This window comes from Sander lucioperca, chromosome 10 (genome assembly GCF_008315115.2).
Source record: "Sander lucioperca isolate FBNREF2018 chromosome 10, SLUC_FBN_1.2, whole genome shotgun sequence".
In the NCBI taxonomy this organism is placed as follows: domain Eukaryota; kingdom Metazoa; phylum Chordata; class Actinopteri; order Perciformes; family Percidae; genus Sander; species Sander lucioperca.
This window is the reverse complement of record NC_050182.1, coordinates 7,325,925-7,352,131: the sequence shown is the minus strand read 5'-3', so window position 1 is coordinate 7,352,131 and position 26,207 is coordinate 7,325,925. Positions and strand designations below refer to the sequence as shown.

Sequence of the window (26,207 nt, the reverse complement as noted above, 5' to 3'; positions counted from 1 at the left end):
CCTGCTGTTGTGGATAAACAAGGATTCCTCTGTGAACTCCTGGGAGTTCATGTCCAAGTGGAAATGAGCTCCAAAACTCTGGCTCTCATGCACAGCAACAAGCGAGTTAATTACTGTAAACAGTGAGAGCACACGGCTCGTTTGATGAGGCCAATGAGTTCCCTTTTGTTAGTTCACTCCTACAGCTGTGTGTTTGTGAGTTAAACTCTCAGAGAACGGCAGTGGCGAAAGACGTATTCAGATCCTTTACTTAAAAACGTCAGGAAAAGTGTAAAGGATCCAAAAAGTTGTGTGTTAAATGGTCTATCATGCCAGCCAAAATGGAGGCACATCACTTGTTTTTCTTCAGCATTTAATGTAAAGTGTTTAATCTATCTAGAAGTTAGAAGTTCTGTTTCATTATATTGAATAAAAACGCTGCGACACATTGTTGTTATCCTCTTTTCCGTACATCATGCTGACTCATGTCAGACAAAACAACATCATTCAGGAAGTTACAACATCATTGATCAAGATGTGCGAGAAGCAGAAGTTCACTAAGACTGTTACAGCGGAGCAGACACCCTCCTAACAGCTCTCATACAGGACTGCAGCAGCACTTTATACATTTGTTCAGGAGGAAGAGAATAAACACTGGATATAGCTGGTAATCAACATATCCAGTGGTGGAAGAAGTATTCAGATCCTTTACTTCAGTTAAAGTACTAATACCACACTGTTAAAATTACAAGTAGTCTAAAGGTCCTGCATTGGAAATGTTACTTCAGTAAATGACATAGAGAAATCACAATAGGCAAAAATACCAATGTAGGCACTGGGGGAGCGTTTGTTTTGCAGAGTTCAAAGGGTTAAGCAATGAAAAATGAAAAACAGCAGGTCAAATCGAATGGAGAAGAGTTATTTTTAGTCTCCAGTCTGCCAGCTTGAGATCGCGTTTCCTCTCATAACTTCCTGCGTCTCTGTAAATCATTACAAGCTGATTTCTGGCACGCAAATATCAGTGTTGCATGCGCAGCGGCGCAGGATGCCGGCACGTTTTTACTGTAAGCGATGATTTACTTGTGAGAAAATGTACAGTGCTGCAGCTTTCTTGCAAAAAATAAAAGAGGGAGTGGAAGGATCTGGTGAGCAGTTGAAGCCGCTCTGTTAGAGAGAGACGGGGTTAACAGCCGTGTTTGCGCACACACACACACACTTAACAGAGAAAAACACCTTTTATCAAATCCAATTTATATTTAGACTGATATTTTGATATATTCTGATATTTTGCACAGCCTGCACACATGCGCGTGCGTGCAGGCTGTGGTTTCAGTTGGACATGATGCTGAGCTGTCAGCTTGCCTCCCTGTGCTCTCTGCATCCAGAACATGATTGTTTACATGTGACAGCTGCTGCTGCTGCTGCTGCTGCTGCTGCTGCTGCTCCGACAGGTCACAGTGCCGCCTGCTGGCACACTGAATGTATTACACTGGAGTTTCACCTCCATCAGCAGAACGGCAGCTGGTCAAGTAAATAGCCTGTTGAAAGACATTTAACAATCAAGATATTTCACAATGGAACAATACTAGCCTACTATTAGAGTTGTTCCAAGAGCGATAGCAGTATCGGAAATGCCTCCAATGCCAGCCTAAAAGGTCGGTATTGTTATCGGCGGGTACAAGTCAATGCACCGATCTGATACTTCGTCATTTAGCCCTGAAAAAATATCTACTTTTAAGGTAGTTTTATTTATCTTCGTTTTCTGTTATGACTGACTGTCAATACGGGGGCCACGGTGTTCCCAAATGTCTCGGTATTAGGGGCTCGGAAACACAGAAGTAGTGTTGATGCGAGGCGGAAACCTATACAAAAGGATATTTGTTTTTAATCCAAAATGTAGCAGTGTAGCTGTCGCCTCAATCCCAGGGTGATGGAAAAAAGAAAAGTAAAAAGAAAGTAAAAAACCTGTTTTAATGGCTCATACCATGAACTCTTTTCTCTCTCTGTCTCTGCAGCTGAAGCCTGCTCCGCTCAGTGTGGTGACGGCCGCTCTGGATCCACCGTTGGTCCTGAGGAGGACGAGGAGGACGAGGAGGACATGGTGATGGTCCCCTCCCCCATGGCCAGCCCCGCCATCCGCTACGCCTCCTGCATCTCCCTCAACTCCACGGCTGACACCGACCCGGACGGTGGGGCAGAGGAGGAGGACGAGGACGAAGAGGACAACGGGGAAGAAGGGGATAGCGGCTTCCTCCGTCTGGACGCTGGCTCTCTGGAGGAGAGCTGGTTCGTCACGCCGCCGCCCTGCTTCACCGGCCGCGGCAGCCAGCCCGGCCTCCTGGAGACCAGCCCTCTGGAGAACCTGCTGATCGAGCACCCCAGCATGTCCGTCTACGCCCACCACAGCACCCCCAGGCTGACCCTCGACACCCTGCCGCGCTCCCTCGACCTGGAACTGGGCTTGTTGCCTGAAGACGCGCCCGCCGCCCTGACACCCTCCGCTGGGAAGGAGAAGGGCAGACGCACTCTGGACGGCCCTCGTCACAGGTAATGAACACATTATGAATTAAACGTCTTTACTCAAAGGGTAACATTGGACCCTATTTCCCCATGGTGGACTGATAAGAACAACAATCTTTGAAATTGGTCCAGTATTAAGCAAGAAACAATCCGCAATAACCCCGCAATTGCACAACTTTAATTTCCGCCAACTAAAAGTGCTGTTTTTGCCACTGACCAGACTCCATTTAAATAAACAGTTATTTTATCATCATTAGGGTTGGGTACCGAACCCAGTACTTTAACCGGTACCGACCGAATCACATCGGTATTACCGAGTTTTCGTTCGCGGAAAATCAAACGGTGCCAAATTTCGGTACCTGAGAGTGCGTAAGCACAAGCTTATCTGTCCTCTCTGCATGTTGACAGAGAGACAGACACACACGCGCAGAGGTGCGGACGGAGCAAACTACGTCGGCTCTGCCAGTTTTGTTGAAGTCCCAGTGAGTCACAGCGATGCCGATAAAGCGCTTTCAAGTGTGGTTACAGTTTTTCAAAAACTTCACGCAGACACCTTTCACTGCGATGTGATATTAATGGCGAGCCGAAAGCAGTCGTGGTGCTGTTGACGTTACACTTCCTGTGAGACCGTTGTTTCTATGCCTTGGGGACTGACTGACAGGCTGAGGTTGTAAGGCAAGGCAACTTTATTTCTACAGCTCCTTTCAGCAACAAGGCAACTTTATTTCTACAGCTCCTTTCAGCAACAAGGCAACTTTATTTCTACAGCACCTTTCAGCAACAAGGCAACTCAAAGTGCTTTACATAAAACATTAAAGAGCAATTTAAACGGTCATGATGAAAATAAAACAGGCTAAAATAGAATAATATACAAATACAAGAATAAAAGTTGAATAATTATTCAATTTAATAGGTTGTAGGGACGGGTTTGGGAGGAGAGAGGGAGGGGTTTAATTTTTTATTTGTATTTAATTTCTGTCAGTGTAAAATATTCTAAATAAATAACATAATGTTCTAAGTAAATGGGATAAATAGGTTTGGTATTATTTTTACAACTGAAATATTTTTTTTGTAATTATAGAGGGAAAGTACCAAAAAAAGTACAGTTGGGTACCGGGAACCGAATTTCAGGTACAGAACTTTTAGTGGACGGAAAACTGGCGGTGATCATTTTTCCTACAGGGTTACATTGCAGCCAGGTTTGCGGCTTCCGGTTACAGCGTTCTAGCTCAATACTGGACCAATTTCAAAGATTATTGTTCATGTTAGTCACTTAGACAACACTGCATGGGATAAAAGGGTCCAGGTTTTAAGAAAACAAACAAACTACCTTTTTAATATTTGAATTATTTTCTTGATAAGTTACTTGAACAAGTAATCCACTAACTTTAAGTAGTTGTATATTTTCTGTCAGTCAATTCAGCACTAAGTACTCAGTAATCCTCCCAGCTCCATCTAACACCCCTCTCCTTCCGTCTCTGTCTCCCCCTGCAGGCCGGAGGTTGCGGTGGTCCAGCGTCGCTCCAACCTCCACTCAGCCTGCTACGTTGCGGCGCTCTCCGCCCGCGCCGGCCTCCTGCAGCAGCGCTCTGGTAACGCCACCCAACGCACCCAACCGCTGTCCCGCAACGCCCTGCGACGCCTCAACCTGCTGCGCCCCCCGAAGGCCAGCACCAAGCACCTGCACCAGCCCAGCCAGAGACACCTCAACTACTGAGGCGTCCGGATCACCTTCATCATCATCATCATCATCATCATCATTATCTTCATCTTCAACCTCCATCCTGTAAGCATTATGGGAAACTGACATTGGCCACCGCAAGAAATCCACACCAGCAACGTGTCTTCAGCCATTAGTCACGCCCCGATCTGTTCTCACATCTGATTGGACGGTGAAATAGGGAAAGTGGCTGGTGATTTTTATTTTATTTTATCAGCTCATGTGGCCAGTTGGTGCAAAGTTTCCCCTCTTCTCCATCCATCCATCCTCTTCATATTGATGGTATATGATGATGTTATCATCATGTGTCCCCAGACATGTCCTCCTCCTATCACCTTCGTTTTATTCTCCCTCTGCTGGACCAGTTTGCGTCCAATCACAGAGAGGAAGAGATTTCACGATGTTGTCCTCTCTTTCTCCTTCCCGTTCCTATTCTCCTCTTCATCCATCCATCCATCCTCCTTCATATTGATGTTGAAAAGAAAAGATTTATCATCATCATGTGTCCCCCAAACCTGTCCTCCTCCTATAATCCTTGTTTTACTCTCCCTCTGCTGGACCAGTTTGCGTCCAATCACAGAGAGGAAGAGATTTCACAATGTTGTCCTCCATTTCTCTTTCTCCTGTTATCTCTCTCTCTCTCTCTCTCTCTCTCTCTCTCTCTCTCTCTCTCTCTCTCTCTCTCTCTCTCTCTTTACTTGATCTTCATGGACAACTTTAATGTGTAGAATCAATGCTGTAGGTCACTTTACTCAGCGGCAGGTTCACAGCGTGGCAGGACGCTCGCTGTGATGTCACGGCCTCTTAGCTGTGTTGCGACTTTTTTGGGGCAACTTGACCGGACACATCGGGGAGACATTTCAGATCCCGAATCACTTGAACATGAACAGTGCCGCAGCAGCACAACGGTGCCATTTAATCAGTGCAGCAGAGTTGTGATAGTGTTGCCCACAGAAAGTTGGCGGTAGTGACGCGGTGCGCGCCAGTCTTCAGCAGGAAAGTTATGAAAACAATGAGTCAAGACAAAAAGGAAAAAATCCCCTCGAATAACCCGACACTGTTACAGTCCGCAATCTGTGCAAGGGCTGAAAATACGGATTATTTTCACTGTCGATTATTTTCTCGATTAGTCGTTTTGTCTATAAAAGGTCCGAAAATGATAAAAAACTAGAAGAAACTACAAAATATTTCCTTTTAAGAAGCTGGAATCAGAGAACTTTCTTTCCCATAAAAAAATTACTCGAATGGATTATTCGATTAATCGTTGCAGCTCTAATCTGTAGTTCTTTTGGTCACTCTTTTATCTTGCTTTGTTTATTTTTACTCGAGACAGCTCGAGATGCTACTTCCTACGTTTCCCAGGATGCATTTCCACAACCGCCACAAGAGAACAGGTCAATTAAAGGGACATTCACGTACTAATGATGTGGAGTACAACTCACAGTTGTATGTAGACGACACATTTATTTATAACTGAAAATCTGTTAAAAACTGGGGCTGTGGAATTTGAAAGACGTGGCTCTTTGCCAGGCAGGGATTCTAGATGATGTCAAGTTGCATTATGGGAAATGTAGGATCCAGTGTTTTTGGAGTTTGACCCATAGACGTGACTCAAAGTTAGGAGATCTCTGCCTCTGATGCTTCAATATCGGCCTTTTAAAAAAACATCTAAACCTTTTTGTTTCCAGTTTTTTGAATGGAGAGAAATGGAAGTTATTTCATTTCTTGCCGTAGTAGAAACAAATACCAGCAGTTTGCAACAAGACATTTACGTTTGAATGCAAGCGTTTTGTGACATTTCAGCAAAGTGAAACGTCACGCTAACATGTTGCATTCAGAGATTATTTGTTTTTCTGTGAAACTGGAGGGTTTAGTAACCGAAAACCGAGAGACAGAACAGAGAGTTTCATGAGTCACTTCTGGCTCAAACCCCAAATTGTACTGTAGCTGCTTTGCCTTTCTCCTTACCTCTCTTGGAGGTATAAGGTGCATCTCATGGCCCTTCAATTGCCTCCCCGACTCCTCCACTTGCCTCCCTTCCTCTTGTGTCTTAGCCCCTCCCACCGAGGAGGCACGGAAATCATGGGAGGAGGGAGGCAACGAGCAAATGTGTTTTAGAGGGATGAGACGTCCTTTCCTCTGAAGCGTCACATGAATTCGTCAGCTGTTTGGGCAGAGTTGGTAACTCCTTCAGCTGCACGGCTTCCGGGAAGGCAGCTCTCATGTCTCCTCACCTATAGCTCCTCGATGCTCGCTGCTCGCTCCTCAGGGCGGAAATAAGAGCTTTGAGACGGCCATCACCGAGGAGGGACAGAACAACTTCCGGTTCAGCCGAGGACCAGGGAGTCGAGGAGCTGTCAGATAAGGGGCATGAGATGCAGCTCATGCCGAGGCAGGGTGGCAGTCGGGAGAGTCTGGACTTTTCCCGGTGTGCTGGTAGTGTTTCTGGGCCGCGAGGGCCGGTCTGATCGGCCGCTGCCCGCTGGTCAAACTGTGCAGCCTCTGCTCAACCCGGGCCGGTGGTCTACGAAATTTCCCGGTAGATTTTTCGACTCAAAACGTGACGTTAGCCTACTACTTTTGGTCGGCTCGCGAGCCCAAACAAGTGTGTGCGGCGTGCCTGTTGTTTTGCTTCCGGTCTAGCTAGATCCGGTGTGGTGTTGTAATTTCTTCTAACGTTACTAGTTGTTGCAACAGCAAAAACGACAGAGTTTGCTAGGCCAAAAAGAACGTTAATCTCGTGATAAAAAAAATTGACGCCGTTACAATGGGTTTGCGTTAACGCCGTTAATAATGCGTTTAACTGACAGCACTAGTTTATACGTAGCCGATATTCTGATATTCCAGTGTTTGGAGCATTTCGATGAGATTTCTTTCTTCTTTAACTTTCCCGTTTGTTAATTCAGCCATCTCGTCTCTCTGACGTCCTGCAGCGTCACCTTGTTGTTGTTGTTGTTAAAAGCGCTCGTCCTGCGCCCGCCTGGCTGAACCTGCCTCTGACTTTGTAATTCAGTAACTTTTCACAATATGTTTTAAAGGAAAAAAACAAAACAAAAAGAGAAAAAAAAGACTGTAAAAATTACTGGGTTAAATATCACTAAACGCCTTGTTTTAACGGTAGCTTTGAGATAAATAGAAAATGTAAAAAGACAAAATGTATTTAAAAAACAAAAAAACTTCCAAAATATTTTTTGAAAAGAAAAAAAGAAATAACATATCAGTATGAAGTTGGTATATATGCGTCTATTGTTACTTGCTTAGGTATGTTTGATTATGTTAGTGTGCAATCTGTTGCATGGTTGTAGAGTTGTGTTAGTGTGATGATGGTGGGGGGAAAAAAACATTGAAAAAATGGAAAAATAATTTTTATTATTTTATGTTTGTTCTTAAAAAAACGAATCTGCAGTCTACTTCTCAGGGTCACAACCAATCACCTTTTACTCTTTAGAAAAATGCAGATTTACTTGACGGCTGATGATTTCTTTGTGCGTGATCAGACTGTTTTTTCCAGTTCTGTCCCCGGCGGAGCTTTCCCTCGTGAAAAATGTTTGTGAGAAATAATCGACTTATAGTTGTAGTTTATCTTGGTCCCAGGGCTGTGAAAACAAAATCTTGATGCTCTCAGTCGACTGTTGGAAACCCATCAAGATGGAGAGAAACTGTTGGGTTTTTTTTTTTTTTTGCAATGTTTATATTTGACCTAACATGGTTTTTAGAAATGTACTTTATGCTTTTTATCTATTCTATTTTCCATGTTAACTTAGTTACATTTTTTTTTTTTTTTATTGCCATACTGTTAAAATATTTAAACCAAAAAAGTAGCAATGATCTTTTTTTAGTTGTTTAACTTTTTAAGCGTTCGCTAACTGTTCTCGGCCTCGGTGCTCTGAAACGGTGGACTGTCTAATGTTTAATGCGTCTGCTGTTGGGAAAGTATAGAGAGCCCGGGCCGAATCGCCACACTGCAAACTGTCCATCTGACAGTTGGACTGAGTCCCGTGGACGCACATTTCTGTCCGGAAAAGAAAATAATACACGAAATGTTGAAATTAAAAAAAAAAAAAAAAGCACGCAAAGTGAGTCAAAAGTACGAGATGGAAAGTCCAAAAGTATTACTTTTAAAAGTCTAAATAATGAGCTGAGAGCCTGTATTTATCTCATCATGACAACTTCTCAACTTATAATTGGGACATTAAAGGCCAAAAAGTTGACTCACTATCTCAGGGATTTTGACTTATCTCAAACTACATATACATTTCACAAATTTCGACTCACAAAATTTGAATTACTGCATCAACTTTTGCGTATAAAGTACGTAAAACAAGCCAAATTTTTACCTTCTCTCAAACTTTAAGCCTTCACATCTCATAATTTTGACTTACTGTGAGTGTTTTTTTTTATTATTCCTGACTTTTCACACATTACTTTCTTTTCTTGGCATAAATGGACTTCCATATAGAATCTCATGTTGAAACTTTTAAATCATAATCTTTCCGAGGATGTGTTGTGAAAATCTGCTCAAAATGTTATCAAATGATCTCGAAACAGGAGAAAAAGGCTAGACCTTCATATTTGGTTCGTCCTCAGTGATTTCAGAGTCGATTTTATTGAGTCAAACATTAAACACATTGACAGTAAACGAGCAGAATAAGTGAAGTGATTTATAAAGGAGTTCAGGAAGTGGCTCGTGTTTGAAGATACACAAAATATCCACATTTGTGTAGTACAGACACACAAAAGACAAGTTTTTAAAGCTCAGGAAAGATCCAGCTGTGATGGAGACTTTTTGCAGTGTGGTTCCTGAATCTCCATCTGACTTCAGTTTGTCTCTGTGGTCTCCGTGCCGATGGGACAGCAGCATTATTAACGTCTGTACGGTTTGATGTAAATAATCGTATAGTTGAGTGCTTCTCTCTGGTGTATTCATGCTTCTGTCTTATTTCTCAAATGTCTCTCTCGCTCTCTGTCTCTCTGCTATGGAGCTTTGCAACCATAGACAATGTTATTTTGTTTTTGAAAGGCAAACTTAAAGACAGAAGGGATCGGAGGAGACGAACATGATGATTGGTCACCTCCGGCTGTCAGGAGCCTTATTTTATTACTTTTTTATTTTTATTTTTTTTAGTTCTCGGTTCATCTCTCTATCATCAAACTAACAGGGATTTGTAAATGTTTTTGTTCAATGCCTTTGAAAATTTGTGGATCTCGTGCCTTCCAGGTTGAAATGTTGAAATGACAATGCATCAATGAAGAACTTGAACTCCCTTTTTATTAGTTTTCCTGAGTGGACGTAATCTATAATAAAACACACACACACACACACACACACACACACACACACACACACACACACACACACACACACACAAACGGACATCAGAAACCACCTATGCACCACTCGGAGGAAGCTTGTTTGCTCCGCCCACCCGCCCAGCATTTTATAATGACTCAACAAACCAGACAGAATGATGTAGCAAAACCTCTTTTCTCCTTGTTTTATTAAAAAAAAAAAAAAAAAAAAAAATATGTGTGAAGAATATCTGTTGCATTTTTATTTTTCACCACGTGTTAGTCTTTTGTTGCTTTTTATTTGTGTAGTTTACTGGAATAATACAGCACTTTGCCAAAAAGGAAAAAAAAGGTTGTAGGACTTTTAGGGTTATCTTTTTTTTTTTTTTTAATTTATCGACATAACTGGTCTCCATCTTTGTATTTTTGGATGTATGACAGATCAATTCACTCTGTTCTGATGTCAACAAAAAGCTAATTAAAAAGTGGGGTCATCTGTTCTCAGACTGTAATAGTTAATACATGTGATCTCTCTCTCATTAGCCTATAATAAATGTTTTCATACGCAGCTCTCCTGTCTCTGTTGGTTTGTGTGTTCAGCCCTCCGTAGAAGACAAAGCAGTCTTAACCCTTGTGTCGTCCTTCCCGGTCAAAAAAAATGAACACTTTTTTTTGACACTTTTGTCACTAATTTTGCTGCGTTTTTGTCTCTTCAACGTTTTTTTGTCTTCTCGTTTTTGAAGCATTTCTCGACATTTTCGGGACTTCTTTCCCACTTCCACCAGTATACACTAAGAACAACTTATTACCACTAGTTTTACACTCATTTTTGGAATTTATGGTCCATACACCTCATGTAGCCTATATGAAATTATATCTAACTTTTGAGTTAAAAAAGCAGAAAGTATGAATAATTGTCTAATATTTAAGCTCAAAGGAACGTATGTTGATGGATAATCACAGACTGTCAAAATGAAGTCAGAATAATTCTATAAATTTAAATAAAACACAAACAAAATCAATGAAAGTATTAAACTGATCCTTAATTTGACTTGTGAAGAGCGTTTCATGGAACCTTCCGTGTTACTTTTGGGAAATTTGGTTGAAAGAACCCCAAATGTTCTGATATAGAGACTTTGAAAATGGGTCAAATTTGACCCAAGGACAACAGGAGGGTTAAAGGGATAGTTCAGATGTTTTGAAATCTACTTGTTTGAGCTAATTCTCCAGAGTCAGCTGCCTCGGTTAGTTTGTCTGTTATTGTGTGATTTTGGTAGCCTGGGAAAAAACCCTGACGAACTTCCGGCAAATTTGAGATTTGCTCTGCAAGTCCGTCTGGCCAAGAGTCCATTCAAGCCCATTTCCAATTTTTTCTAAATCGAGGCACCAAGCACAACCGTTGAGGTGGGCTTTACACGATGACGATAGCACAGCGACGGCGAGCAGCTTTTTGTTTACATTCAACGTGACGGCCACCGAAGCGCAGAAACCCGTTGATGCCGCTGCCAGAGGCATTTGAGCGGCGTCCGTTGGTGACGCCCCTTTGGAAATGGGCTGTGAATGAACGTTCCCCAGATCCACTCTCAGTTACAACTGAGAGTGGATCCGGGGTCAACCAGGCTATGTCTTTGGTGTTTTAAAGCAGAGATCTTCAACAGGGGGTCCGTGACCCATTAGGTTTTTTATTTTTTATTTAAACAACATTGATGACAGGCTTACCGGCCTGTAGGTAAGGTAGCCACTAAGGTAGCCATCCACAGATACAGTTAAGCTTAAACCTACATTGTGTAATTTTTTGAGTTGATTCTTAGCAAAAATGCCTTTGTTCTTTCACAAATATGTGCTCATTCATTCATTCATTCATTCATTTTAGACCCTTTTTAGGGGTGGCTCAAGCCAAATCGCTTTTAGTGCTTCAAGTTAGAGTTTGTGAACGTGTCTGTTAGTGACAGAGGACAAACAATGACAGGTTCAGAGGGCTTAAAACAGGTTTGATATCCTGTGTGTCTGTCTCCGATGCTACGCACCTGTAACCCAGTCATGGAAAGGGTTAACAGAAACGTAGTGTTGGCCAATCAGAGGTGGTTGTGCCAGACTCCCGCCTTTGGCTGAGTCTCTATCTGATCTGTCAGAGGGAGAGCAGGAGTGCGGTTGTGAAGTTTAACGTTGGTAGTCCCCGGAGAAAAAGTTGGTCATTTCATGATGGCGCAGATTAGAACCCAAATTGAAACGTAAGCAACTAAAATTGCTGAATGTTAGAACATTGAGTCAAACTGGTCGTTATTACTGTGACTTATAAAGTGTCAGGTTTATCCATCATAGCGTCAAAAAACCTTAGCTGACGTTGTTCAGTAGCTAGCTCAGAGATGATTGGATAATGAAATAACTGATTTAGCACTGTATGCGTGTCACATTCTCATTAGGGGCTGAGCCCACCTAAAGGTCTGATCCTAGAATCGCCCCTGCAGCAGGGGCCTTGCTCCACTTTACAGTGCTGCACTACACTTCAGATAGATATATTCAATATTATTGTCTATATTCATTTGACAGCTGCGGGTTACCGATTACTTTGCAGATTAGGATTTTTAAAACCTAGAACGAGCACATAAAGCACGTTATATAGTAGATTAAGCAACTCAAAAGTATACTAACAAAAGGTAGAATGTGTTCTCCTAAGGCCAGCTACAACATTTAAATGCTGCTTATTGCATCCTCAACTGACAGCAGCGATATTAAGAATTTGACTTTTATAAGTATTTAGCTAATGATCCTTACGCACTTTAACTTGAGTAATAATTGAATTGATTAGTTCTTGCTACTTTTACTTGAGTATAGGCTTTGAAAACTTCTTCTACCTCTCACTCTTACCAATATTTTCACTAGAACTAGACCACCGTTCATCAAGGGTTAACACGAGTAAGTTAAAGTGATCATTTTCAGTTTTGATTGGGTGTTGATATGCACATCAGGTCCTTACATTTTATGATTAGGTTATTAGGTTGAGATTAGAATAGCAAACACAGGAGCCAATATTCATCAGCTGTTGGGTTTTCTTATCCACAATAGTTTTTAGGCCTTTTAATGTTTTTTTGTGACGTTTTTGGCCCCTTTTTGGACTTTTCTGGCGCAGTTTCGACCTTTAAGACGCCTTTTCGATGTTTTTGGCGTTTTTTTTCGGCGCTTTCGATAATAAACGGCTCATATGCTTAACTTAATAAATGTATAATGTAGTCAAGTAAACAATTTTTACCTCTGAAATGTTGAAGAGTGGCAGTTTAAAAGTAGCATGACATGAAAACACACTATTAAAGTAAAAGTACCTCAAAATTGTGCTTAATACAGCACGCGAGTAACTGCAATTACTTACTTTACCGCCAGATATTGCGTAGTATTTAAATATAGATGCACTGTCTTATTATTTAAGACAAGAGTCTGTTTATAATCTGAAATAAAGCCACATGTCAGCAGCAGTTACTCTCCATCAGCTGTTTGACAGCAGCTCCACGTGCTCTTTCTGTTTACATTCTGCAGAGGAAGCACGCGGCAGTCGCTGCTCGCTCTCTGATTGGCTCGACGTCACGAAGACCCCTCCCACAGGCGGGACTCGTACGCGGAAGCTGTCTCGGTGCCGGGAAAAAGAAGCTAAATAACTCCATAGAGAGTGGATATTACCGTACATTTTCGATGTAACGTGGTTCCTTTGCTTATCCGGAGTCGTTAAAGTTTAACCGGAATGAACGGAAAGCGGTTTTTATTTCAAAAAACCTTCCTTCGATACGGTGTCCGTTAGAAATGAATGTAAGCTCCGGTGAAACACGGTAAACAGCCCGCTTAATCGCGTTTTAACGCTTCCAATACGATGTTATATTCAAAAGAGGTGTATGTGAATCACATTTAAACCCTTCGTTGCTGTTCGTTTGTAAAAATCTCAGCCGAGATTTGAGTATTTAGCGCGTTTCTGCGAACTGGTAACGGGCATGCGCAGTGGGCAGCGGCAAGCCGATGCGGATATAAGGATTGGCGCCGGCGCCACAGCTGATGCATTCATTCATTGATCACCGAGGAGGTAAGACCCCCGAGCCGGAGAGCGCATTTATACTCATATATGTAGTTACACAACATAGTATTACTCTTTATGTACTCCTGGGGCTTTTAGTGCACATTTCCATCTTAAATATCCGTCTTTCTCGGCGTACTTTGGTGGTAAGTGGATTTAAATCTGGACAAGCGAAGGACTGCAGCCATAACTTATAGTTTTACCTTGTATTTTATCTTATTTTAAGGGCTTTTTCTCTACTCGTACCATCGAGTTTACCTCGCTTGAATCTGACATGTTGTCCTAAAAGTGTGTCGTGATATTTGGGGTTTTAGTGGAGTTTATTCCTACAAACACTGAGGCTGCTCCTGTTACTTTAAAACTCTCAGAAAGATGCTTTTTATAATTTGTCTCTATGTTGCCCTGTTTTTCCAAACAGAGCAACTATTCAGCTGTTTGCATGCAAAAGCAGCACGACATCAGTTTATCGTCATATCTGGGTTAGCTGGTTATTGTTGACCTAGTTAGCGGTTGCCCAGCTAAGTTTGCTAATTACTGTAGCTCCCCTCCATAACTGTAGCCTCGAGGTGGTCTCGGTTTACTTTGCTTTAATGGCGCTTGTCGACGTTTAAAACGGTTTGTGTTCACCTATGATGTTCCCATGAGTTTAATCTAGCAGTAGAGAGCAGTTTAAAGTCGATATAGCTTATGTTAAGCGGTCATTTTTACTAGTTTCCCCCGCAAACCCGGAGGAGGTTCTGCGGAGGCAGGGCTCAAATCCTCCCGCTTTTGAGCTTCGGAAATTGGCGCGTCTTTGAGTTTCAATCCTCAAATAAAGTCCATATTTTCGCGTTTTCATACAATCAACTTACACTAACGTCGTCTGCAGATGTTTGTTTATTCACTGTGGGTGATAAACGTTGGTTAAAATGCAGCATTTTTGAGCGTTTTTTGTTTGAAATCGAGGGAACAACCAGCCCCCCTCCTTCTTGGCTGTACTTAACCACACTAGCTTACAGAGCTTGGCTGGCTAGTCTGGCTCTTTTATATTAAGTTATATCTGTTTGTACCCGTTTGGCTTTGCTTATCCTAGTCTTCTCATGTGGAGCTTTAGCTTTCTTAGTCGACCAGTATTGCTCCATGAGCTACTTTGCCTCTCTTTTTCTTGGTGGTCACAAGCTAACCTGAGTGTGTCTTTCATCACAAGCTAACTACCACCAGGTCCGAACTGAGCATGTAAAATGTGAATTTTTGTTGCATATTGGGGGTCCTTGTGTGGCTTCTCCAAGACTTTCCAAGAGCCAGTTAGTCTCTTTATAACATCATTTAGTCGTTTTACTTGGCTCTGGCCTGTTACAGGCTTATACAACCTCCAACATGCTGTATGTTGGGGCCCAGTGGCTCCTCAACATGGCCCCAGAACCCTGTAACAGATCATGAAGTGCTTCCCAGGAGATTTTAGATTAATTATATTTAATAAAATTCCTAATTTCTCATCCTGTCTGTAGCCCATGCTGTCACATGACTAATGTATATGTGTACTTTTTTGGATGTAAATCTCACCTGTTCCCTTTTTTTATTTTTATTTTGCAGAGCCATAAATACACTCGACACAATGTTCAGACGCAGGTAAGCAGCTGGTGTTTGTTCTCAAACTGTGGTGTGGGGGCCAACATGGGGCCTCCATACCAAGAGGGGAAAAGTCCAGTTTTAATAGAGCTGCTGTGTGATTAGGCTAACGTGTATCAAAATATCCTTGTACATTTCCATTTTCTGATATTGATAATGAATAATGTATGCATTCTCACAGAACATGACAATTCATATGTCAAGTTTTCACTTGATCTCGATCCGTAACCATTTCTGACAAATTTGTGGAATGACGTTAGATCAGTTGCCAATATGATTTCACTAAATATCAGTGTTATAATCGCTTGCATTTCTGTCTTAGTCATGTAAATGTAACTCTTGTTTCGATTTACAGGAACTTTAGCGAGATGAGATAATGAACTGCTGCGACTTGAAAACATATTTGATAAACCCGTCTGTCGTACATGGCGGTCAAGCTAAAGCTCTAAATTGACCCCCCCCCCCCCCCGGTTGAGTGTGACTGCCTGTGTCCGGCCCTAAAGCTGTGAAGCTGATGTACTTCATTTTTCATTTCAGCGGTCGCATCACTTTGCAAGCCAGAGATTCAAACACACTCGAGCCGACCGTCAGAGCCCCACTGAAGAAAAGGAAATCGGAGGTTTGTGTGTTTTTTTTTAATACTCTTATCTGATTCCTAGTGTTTTTATTTTTTTAGTAATGTCACCTTCCTGTGAAGTTCTTTGTACTTCCTTTTTTTTGTGATTTATCAGTTTAGCACTGATGCCAACTCACCAGTTTATTTTTATTTTCTTCTCCAGCCCTCCAAGAAAAAGCTACAACCTGCTGCCAAGAAACAAAGCTATGAAATACAGGTCGGTGTGTCCACGTGTCATTAACTCTGAATGATTGTGTGTGTGTGTAACTGATAAGAGTTAAGAATGGGATGTGTGTTACTAGTTATCTTTTGCCTCCCCCCTCCCTCCCAGTCCACCCTGCCCTGTTTGAAAACTGTGTAGTCGTATTAGCATGTATTTTCAGCGTATCCTTTGCAGTAAAACCTTTTCATGTAGACAGTCCTCATACTATAGTGTTCTATATTTAGAGCAGCGATTCCCAAACCAGCGGGATATGTACCTTAAGGCCGTCTTATGGTTCTGCGCCGGACCCTACGCCGTAGCCTGACGTGCACCTCGTAAAAAAATGTAACTACATGTCACAGCGAAGCACGTCGCTCGGCCGTGTCTTGGTAGCGTTGCATTTCCCCCCGACTCATGTCCTGGTTCTCCTTTTCCATAAACGGCATGAAATCAAGGAGAGGGTTAACTTTTCCTGCTCCAGATTTTCCACCGTGGTCAGAACGAACAGGGGAGACACTTTGTATCACACTGACTCTAGAGTCGGTACTCGCTCTGAATCGCCGTCACTCTCTCACTGATCCTTCGCTCTATCACACACACACACACACACACACACACACGCGCTGGCTCGACGCACACTCCAGCGCACAAGTATAAACATCAGGCCACTTGCGTAGGCTACGGCGAAAGCTCTGCGTGGAGCCTCCGTAGAACCATAAAACGGGCTTAAGGGTGTACGTGGGGAAGACTCATTAACATCAAGTCGACTAACACCTGGACACTACGTGTTGCAGTTTGCTAAGCACTAAAGTTTAGCTGAAGGTAATAAGTGGTAGACATAACTAACGGTTAAATTGAGTAGCTAAAGTAATGGAGAAACTGTTTTCAAAATGGCTAGAAGGTGGCTAACGGTTGAAATAGTTGACTTACGGGCGAAATTAACAGTTGAAATAGTTGTGGAAAAAGTAATGTTAATGGATAAATGGTGACCCATTCAGCTTCACTCCTAGTAGAAGCCTAGGAGGTTAGTAGTATTGATTGCTGACCTGACAAACCTAAATATTGACCGTTCATTGTATAAAATAATATTCACATATTGCATGATGAATGGTTATACATTTGGAACACGCATTGGGAATTGATGAAGGGGTACGTGAGTTCATGTGACAGGGCTTTGGGTAGTTGGGGTGCTCTGACCAGGAAGGTTGGGGAGCCACTGGTTTAGAGCGACCATTTTGTTATACTCCTAAATGATATAGAATAACTCCTTTTATTTCTTTACATTTTTCACTTTTACGCCAGCTTTTTGTCCCCGTTTTGCCCCCTACACGTTATCTATATATTGAACGAAGCACCTCAAAGTAGTTACTGTAACTTTATGGGATTTATGTTGGTGATGAGAGGTCATGTTAAAGTGACTCGGGAGTTTCAACAGTGACCGTGCAGTACCTTCTTTTCACCACAAAGTGTCCCACTGGACTCGATTGGGGAAAATGAAGTTCACAGTGGTGAACACTTTGATTATTAATTTTTTTTTTTTTTGTGCATTTAATTACACGTAAACTTAAAGTGGTTTACGCTAAAAGGCATGCAGCAACCGGTAGCTGTACAGAAGAATATAATAAATACAATGGATGAAAAATGCAACAATAGCAAAAGAGAAAATGCCGACATTTAGATTACAATTTTAATGGTGTTTAAAGTGAATCAGAATAGTTTATGGATCGCCTCTGTAATAAGTCGCGGTTGCTCACGGTAAAGATTTAAGGAAGAAAACTAGTCAGTAAGTTTATAAAGTAACATGGCTAAAGTAAGATTGTTATAAAGATTATGTTGCTAAACGTGTGTTTGTGTCCTCACAGTACATAGAAAGACATATGGGTAAGAACAAGAACAAAGCTAAACGATGATCACAATTCTGGAAAAACTGAAAACTCTTCAGATTTCATATTTTCCTCATATCGTGCAGCCCTATTGACCACACAGCCGGTCTGATTCTTCCTGTTTTTATTCATCTCGTGTGTTTTTTGTTTTTTCTCCCCCAGAAGTGTTGGTCGGAGGACGGAGCGAGTCCGTGCGTCCTCATCGAAACTCCCCACAAAGAGCTGGAGCCTGCAGATCCGTCGAGCTTCAAGCAGTACAGATTCAAAAACCTCTTCATCAAGGCCTCCCCCATTCCCTGCCTCAGGTGTGTGTGTGTGTGTGTGTGTTAGGGGTGTGAATCTTTACTGATCTCACGATACGATTACAACAAATGGATATCGCGATGCGTCCCCTTCCACACAGTCTGTGTGTTTTACACCTGAATGAGGCGGCAATTACTCAACACCTCACGCTGAGCTGCTACCCCACCCCCCAACGACTCTGTATTCAGAGTCTACTACCTTTTGTTCAGTTAATTGTGCTTGTAGTTGAGACTTTGTAACTTCAAATCAGCGCTTGGCTCAAATTGAGAAGACGCCCTGAAACTGAGCGGCAAAGATCGATTTATTTTAATTGTCAACAATTCATTTAATCACTAACTATTTACATATCTGAGACCCCGTTTTAAAAAAATCCTAAATTGTGAACAAAACGTGACATTTGAGGACGTCATCTTGGGCTTTGGGAAACAATGATCCACATTTTTCACTTTTTTTTATTTTTTTTATTTTTTTTCTGACCTTTTTAAGAGACCAAACAATCTTTTTTTTTTTTTTTTTTTTTTTCGCGAAAATAATCGTCAGTTGCCACCCTACACATTTAACTTAATCAGAATCAGGTTTATTGTCAAATGTCTTGGTGTTTGGTGCATAATAAAGTGATAAAGTAGTGCAATAAACAAATGTATAGAACAGAAACAATATGTACTTATATTGGTATTAAGTGAGAGAGCTGGACAGTTTTGTGCAAAAGATGGTTTTAAAGACGTATATGTATACGGAACAAAGAAAAGGTGTCTTCAGATGTAAAACGATCAACTCTTGATGTTCTCTTTCTGTCAGCTCACCCAACAAGTACAATGTTTGATTTGCATACAGCTGAGGCATAAAAAACCAAAATGGTGGCTCTTGAAAGGAGTTAAAAAAAAAACCAAAAAAAAAACCCGTTCTGTCTTTCAGCTGGGCCAGCTCAGATGACGTGTGGATCAAAATGATCAACAAGGAGCTGAAGTACGTTCACGACAGGAGCTACCTGCAGCGGCATCCCAAACTGCAGCCCAACATGAGGGCCATCCTGCTCGACTGGCTGTTCGAGGTGAGGACCAGAAATATTCTTTTGATTCCTCTTATTGGTGACAGTTTATTTTATTTTTTTTAATTTTATATTTTAAGATGCAGAATCTCCTGGTAACGATGTTTAAGTAGTCAGCCATAGGGGTGTAATGACACCGGCCTGGGTCGATATATCTCATTTTAAAAAATGTGAAAATATCGGTACACACAAATGGGCTTATGCATCTGTCGCAGGCCCCGGATTCCAATCGGCTCTTTGCAGACTTTGTGATATCAGTTAATATTGTGATATTAGTAAATATATCTTTGTCTGATGGTTGATATCTTAATGTGATTTTAAAAATGGGTGATTTTAACACCCCTTATCTACATTTATAAGTACAGCCATAGGCGTGTAACGATTCAATGTATCGATTAACTTCAACAATCTAATATTATCGATGCATATCGTCCTCTTTAAGATGCGCCTTTTATTTTGAAATTCCCACTTCATATTTATTAGTTTTTAATAAAAAGTTTTAGTTTTTTTATTTTAAATGTCTGGAAGACCTCAGTAATTGACAAATTATATTTTAGTTGCATTTTGTAAATGTATATAAATGTATATCTGTGTTAAATGAGTTTATGTATCAGTTGCGGCCCTAGTAGTGCAATATCCTAATTGGGGGGGCACACTATTTGTTAAAGGCAATTTGTGTCTAACCATTCTGAACGAAGTATTGTGGTGCTGCAGGGACATCCTGGCCTACAAATCCAATCCTCCAGCCTAATGAAAAAATCTGTTTAATTTTGTTTTAATAAAAATGAGACTAATGAAACAAAAATGATCATTCCCTCCAATATAGAGAATCATGTCGCAATTGCAACATCAGTCAAAATGATTGCAATTAGATATTTTCCTAATATCATGCAGCCCTACTTTTGTAATATCAGTAAACATATTGTTGTCCAGCGACTCGATTAAAATATGGTGTGGTGATAAAACGTGTGATTTTTACACCCCGTCTACGTACACTAGATGGGGGTGCAAAGATTTCTCAGTTGGTAAAACGCTGTCTGTGCGTGCAGGTGTGCGAGGTGTACGCCCTCCACCGGCAGACGGCTTACCTCGCCCAGGACTTCTTCGACCGCTTCATGCTGACTCAGGAGAACGTCAACAAAGACTACCTGCAGCTCATCGGCATCACGGCGCTCTTCATCGCCTCCAAGATAGAGGTGAGTCTCCCTCCGCGTCCTCGTCTCAACACCCACTTTTTATTGGCGTTGGTGCACAGGCTGCACACATTAATGTAAACCAGAATTCCGCACATTTCCAAATGTTACAATGTAAACGCTACAAAGATTAATCAATTAGTTGGCAACTATTTTGATACCCATTTCTTTTTTTTTTTTCTTTATGAAAAAAGGGTAAACATTCTGATTCCAGCTTGTTAAATGTGAATATCTTCTAGTTTCTTCTCTCCTCTGTGACGGTAAACTGAATATCTTGCGTTGTGGTCACAACAAGACGTTTGAGCACGTCATCTTGGGCTTTTTGGGAAACACTGATCCACATTTTTCACCATTTTCTGACATTTTTAGAGACCAAACAACTAATCCATTAATCAAGAAAATGAACAACATAAATATAATCTTTTGTTGCAGCCTTAGCTCCAATTTAAAATATAAATGTATGTGTACCTTATGTGGAAAGTCTGGACTAAATGGTCATCTAGATGTATACACTGGGAGTGTACTATTAATAACTTACATAACTCCTCCTCTTGTCTTCAGGAAATCTACCCTCCTAAAATCTTAGACTTCGCCTACGTCACAGACGGAGCCTGCGATATTTGGGACATCCAGCGCACGGAGCTTCACATACTGAAGGTATGATTTTAAAACTTGACAAATGTTTCTTAAATCACTAAAATAAGTCCTCCCAAAACATTAAAGTAAAAATGTTGAAGTACCTAACATCTAAACAGCTTCTTCTAGAAAAAATGTGAAATTTCATGTATGGATAGATAGACAGATGGACTTTATAAATCCCAAATTGGGACATTTCTCTGTTACAGTAGCAAGTTACACAAACATACACACACTAAGTATACTAGAAAATGTACTAGAAATAATAAGATGGCAAAGATTAAAAATGCCAGAACTACTGAAAGAAATATACTTGAGAGTAATGACTGTACATGTATTTGCAAGTGTAGAATATATAATTAAGATACATTTCTGTCTCTCTCTCTGTATCTATGTATATTATGAAATAAGAAGTAACCAGTGTGCATTCAACAACCTCTTTGGTTGTTCCGTTAACACGATGTAAACCTGTGCAGCATGTTATGCGTTGGTGCCGTATCTGTCTCCGCTTGTGTTGACCTGTATGTTGTCGTCCTGCAGGCGTTGAACTGGAATCTCTGTCCGGAGACGCCCATCGCCTGGTTGAAGCTGTACGCTCAGGTGGAAGCCCAGAAAGACGGGGAGAACTTCCTGGTGCCGCAGTTCTCTCAGGAAACGTACATCCAGATCACACAGGTACCTTCATACCTGCAAAAAAAAAAAAAGCTCCCAGTTTTTTCTTTTTTTCTTCTAAAGAACACATACTGACCTTTTTGACCCGTGTGTTGCAGCTGTTGGACCTGTGTATTCTGGACATCCACTCGTTGGACTACAGCTACAGCGTTTTCGCCGCAGCGGCCTTCTGCCACTTCTCCACATTTGACGTCGTCCATAAAGTCTCGGGTGAGTTTGGTTTTCCGGTCTGAACGGCTGCTTTTAAAGCTGCTACTTGCACCAGAAGTTGTAGCTGTTATGAACAGATATTCACTCAGAATAGTTTATCTAGGATTTTTTTTTTTTTTTTTTAATCAAAACATTTGTTGAGTTATTTGAGGTGAAATGCTTGAATAGGTCCTGAGCATTTGTGTGTATTTCAGGCCTGTGTGTAGTGATTTCTAACAGAGTGTAAATTGTAAATTCCCCACTGGGGATCAATAAACAGTATAAATTATTGACATGAGAAAGTGTGTGTGATTCGATATCACAATGCGTGAAATACATCTTTCTATTAAAGCCATATAGGATATTCACATATTCAGCACTGAGCACACGGCACTTCCTGAATGTGCAAAACCTACCAGAATATGTAAACAGAAAGGTTGTTAGGCCTACATTAAATTATAAACAGAAATAATTGATTATGGACCGGCTGATTGTCGATGCAGCATCGTCCATGATTGGATGCATCGATTATTTGATTAATTTCAACACCTCTAGTGTGTGGGTCCTCTGTGTCCATGATTGTCTTTTGAAATCGCAAAGGTCCTTCTTATCCATGACTTTAATTTATGAAACGCCAGGGTATTTTAAGGGGAGGGAGGAGAGTCTTCTACTTTTTTTTCCCTCCTGTGGGTGTTTGTACTATTTTCACATTGAGCTTTTTATTTTTTGACTCTAAATCCTAACCCGTCCGACTGTCTCTGTCAGGTCTGACGTGGGATGGCGTGGCTCCTTGTGTCCGGTGGATGAGTCCCTTTATGGACGTCCTGCGCTCTCAACCCACACCTCAACTCAAGATCTTCTCCAAAGTCAAAGCTGACGCCCGGCACAACATCCAGACACACGTGGCTTATCTGGACCTGCTGGTGAGACACACACACACACACACACACACACACACCCCCCCCACCCACCCCCTGCGGTTACAGTTAGGGCTGGGTTAAAATGATCGATTCTCTAATTAAAATCTCTTTCGGAGAGGCAAAAGTTATGACTAGAGATGGTCCGATACCATTTTTTGCTTCCCGATACCGATTCTGATACCTGAACTTGCGTATCGGCCGATACCGAGTACCGATCCGATACCAGTGTGTCATATATATTTTATGTTTTAACAACTGTATACTACTATCTGTGTGGATGTGATTTCTATCTTTGTCAGTCTGGCTCGGGTTAAACTCTTTGTGAACCATGAATGCCACAGAACGTTCTTTTATTATCCAGTTTGACAGTCAGTTATAACGGGGGGAAAAAAAACAAATAAACTACTTTAACGTAGATTTTCTTTAGGGCTTTATTACGTGGTATCAGATCAGTGCATTAACTCCAGTACTTCCCGATACCAGCGTTTTAGGCAGTATCGGAACATCTCTAGTTATGACCCAAACTATCCAAGCACTTAAGGGTGTTTACAAAAATAAAACGCTTTCAATTGACTTTGCACGGCACTTAAAAGTACATCATCGCTTGTTGGCGCTGAATTTGATCCCTTCCAAAAACACCGGTGGTTAAAAGGATACCAGAGGTGCTCCTGCCACTTTTTTTTTTTCTCTTCTCTAAAGTCTTTGAGTCAGCTGATATCATTTTTAAAGGACAATTCTGACGCAAAATTAACCCAGGAGTTAATAACCCATGTGTACCAAGTCAACCTTTCTCTGGGATATGTTTTCATGCTAATCAAATGAAAACCGAAGCATTGAGAACTTTTGTAAGTGTACAGACTTTTTTTTTTTTTAAAGAGTTTTATAAAGACAGTAGCGTTCATGTATGCAGGCAGGCGCAATCTTGGCATAACAGTCACGACCAGTCGAACGCCATGCTGGAGCTGTGTTACTGGTTACACGGCGTTTGGCGTTTGACTAGTCTTTTTAATAAACTGTCTGTACACTTGCAAAGTTCTCAATGCTTCGGTTTACATGTAGGGACCCTCATCATGCTACCGTGGAAGTGTGATATTTTGAGCCTTGTTAGTGGTATAGAAATCGCGATTAATTTTTACTTTCCCTGTGCCCCCAAAGACTAGCTCTAGAAGCTAATCAGCTGGTCGCGCTAGCTTGTTTGAAGCTAGAGACTCATTCAATTAGCATGAAAACAGATCCCAGGGAACGGTCAACTCGGTACACGTTATTAACCCCTAGGTTCATGTTGTGTCGGAATTGACCTTTTTAATGAAATTCCCAAATCATTTTAAAATGTTAATATGATGCTAGTTCTTTAAAGTAAAAGATTACTTAAAACGACCTTTTTGGGGTTGAAGTCTAAAGTTCTTTACACTTCAAAGACGCCAAAATAAAAGCAGGATGAGGTTTACTGTTTAGAAGATTTTCAATCATTAATGTTCAAAAGTTGACTAATTGTGTGTCAAGCATTGGATATTTAGCAAGCCTTCGTGACTAACGTTAAATTTGATTTCTGTCGTGCAGCGGAAATCTCATGACCTTCGACCTGACAGCCCTGACTGTCAGATGTCTCCCGTCGCCGTGGGAGCGCTCCTGACTCCACCCAGCAGCACAGAGAAACCAGCCAATCACTGAGCAGGACGCACTACCTCTTCGTACAGTTTGACCTGAAGTGAGGTCTCTGATCACATCAGCTTGTCGCCAACAGGACAAGATTTTAGAAAAGATTTTTATGTAGCATGTTTTTTTTTAAATTTATTTTTATTTTTTATTTTTTTTTAAACACTAAGTCTGGAACTCCTGTCGGTTTTTTTTTTTTTTTTTTTTTTTTTTTAATTTGGTTTTCTAAAACTTGAGTGTCAGGAATTGCTGTTCTTTGGACAGTGTGTCAATTTACAGGTTAACCAGTTTGAGTTTTAGACTGAAGCAGCAGCGACCGGAGTCCACTGATGTAAAGTGCGATCGCCAAACTGTCTTGTTGCTTGGTTGAGAGGAAACTGAACATTTTGAAGTATTTATCTGGGAGTTTTACTGGTGCTATTCTTGAAATGAAGCGTAAATGCTTCCAGATGGTGCTTCAGTCAGATTCTCAGGAGAATGAAAATGAGGCGCATCTCATTTTCTACGTTAAAATATTTTATTCAACTCTGAAATGGGGTTAAGTTTAAATAGTATCCTCTCCTAAATTACCTTCAAATGTATGTAAACTTGCAGGTTTACGCTCCTAATTGTCAAAACAATGTGATTATTTACAAAGATTGTGCTTTTTTTTTTGCTACATGAGCTGTACCAATAATCGGACACTTTAATTGCTGTTAACATCTTAAACTGCAGGTGTTTTGAACGCACCTGACCTTGTGTGGCTCAATAATTCCCCTCTTCAATCGGGTTATTGTTGCAACCTTGTTGCACATTCTTGTTACATTCCTGAGAAACTTGACTTGCATAGGAAAGTGCTTGTATTTATTAAGCCTTAGTATGTAAAAACAAAATGTCTGTCTATATGTAAAAAAAAAAAATAATCTGAATGAGCTCAGTTTGATCGCTGCCAAAGGCAAAAGCTATTTATGATTTTTGCTATGTGACACCTTTTTTGTTGAATTACAGTTCCTCATTAAATTGTGTACACTAGCCTGTCCATTCTTAGTGCCTTTTTAAAAAAAAAAAAAAAAAAATATGAACTGTACAGCTACTTAACTTAAGCTGCAGCGAGCTAAGTGTGAACAAACCTGTGACTGTAAACCTGAAATCTCTACAGCTCGATCGAGACTGCAGTGAACAAACTATGTGAACTGTAGATGTTAAAGAATTTATGTTTTTGTAAATACAATAATTCAGAAATGTGTAATTTCTTTTATATTGGAATGTTTTAAATAAATGAAAGGAGTGTGGTATGTTAAGTTTTCTGTCCTGTGTGAATGTATATTGCTCCATTTTTAAAAAGGCACAATAGTTCAAGAAAGTAGTCAGGAAAAAGAGTTATAAGTTGTATAACAATACTTTATTACCACATTCTTGTCTCCTTGCCTTCGGCAGTTTGGTAACCTGCAACTTGCATAAAGTAAATGTATGTTTTATAAACACGCAAACTCTCCACAGTAAGCAGAAAAGGCCCTGCCCAAAAGTGGCATCGAACAAGGGATCAGTCTCTACAGTAACTACTTTCTATGAGGCAACAGTGCTAACCACTGGCCCACTATGCCACTTATATTTAGCTATCAAAATTCTTTTGATAACTTTTAGTCACGAGGGTCCACTGAGTCTATATCCAAGTTTTTGTGCAGATTGGACTCACGGCCCAGGAGGAATTAGACAAAGTATGTTTCCCATATATCG

The 26,207-nt window shown here is 41.0% G+C and overlaps 2 protein-coding genes and 1 long non-coding RNA gene across 5 annotated transcripts in view; 2 read left to right on the top strand and 1 right to left on the bottom strand.

Annotated features, from left to right (window-relative positions):
- Positions 1 to 4,841, top strand: part of tp53inp1 (tumor protein p53 inducible nuclear protein 1) — a 12,424-nt gene extending 7,583 nt beyond the window's left edge. Inside the window, exons 3-4 of the mRNA XM_031319419.2 lie at positions 1,995 to 2,526; positions 3,994 to 4,841. Of these exons, the coding sequence (XP_031175279.1) occupies positions 1,995 to 2,526; positions 3,994 to 4,216 (755 nt within the window). The 3' untranslated portion in view covers positions 4,217 to 4,841. The remainder of the gene's footprint in view (positions 1 to 1,994; positions 2,527 to 3,993) is intronic.
- Positions 4,842 to 13,125: 8,284 nt separating this feature from the next.
- Positions 13,126 to 25,558, top strand: ccne2 (cyclin E2). 3 transcript variants are annotated; one of them, XM_031319261.2, is made up of 12 exons: positions 13,126 to 13,574; positions 15,135 to 15,173; positions 15,711 to 15,792; positions 15,953 to 16,006; positions 18,040 to 18,179; positions 19,093 to 19,228; positions 20,275 to 20,421; positions 20,980 to 21,075; positions 21,595 to 21,729; positions 21,825 to 21,936; positions 22,681 to 22,838; positions 24,396 to 24,676. In XM_031319261.2, exons 2-12 carry the CDS (start codon positions 15,160 to 15,162, stop codon positions 24,504 to 24,506), a joined length of 1,185 nt encoding a protein of 394 aa, XP_031175121.1. In that variant the 5' UTR covers positions 13,126 to 13,574; positions 15,135 to 15,159; the 3' UTR covers positions 24,507 to 24,676. The 3 variants fall into 3 exon arrangements, with proteins under 3 accessions (XP_031175121.1, XP_031175114.1, XP_031175120.1); XM_031319254.2 differs by having other exon boundaries at positions 13,128 to 13,574; positions 18,037 to 18,179; positions 24,396 to 25,558; XM_031319260.2 differs by having other exon boundaries at positions 13,128 to 13,574; positions 15,138 to 15,173; positions 18,037 to 18,179.
- On the bottom strand, positions 21,300 to 25,635 carry LOC118496140. The gene is made up of 3 exons (XR_004898612.1): positions 25,501 to 25,635; positions 22,887 to 22,889; positions 21,300 to 21,310 (listed from the first exon to the last, which is right to left on the bottom strand). It is a non-coding gene; the product is annotated as an uncharacterized LOC118496140 (long non-coding RNA).
- Between the last annotated feature and the right edge of the window lie 572 nt (positions 25,636 to 26,207).

Coding starts and splice junctions, on each gene's coding strand:
- ccne2 (XM_031319254.2), top strand. Junction 15,793..15,952: donor TGAAGAAAAGGAAATCGGAG/GTTTGTGTGTTT, acceptor TTTCTTCTCCAG/CCCTCCAAGAAAAAGCTACA. Junction 21,076..21,594: donor CGGAGCTTCACATACTGAAG/GTATGATTTTAA, acceptor GTCGTCCTGCAG/GCGTTGAACTGGAATCTCTG.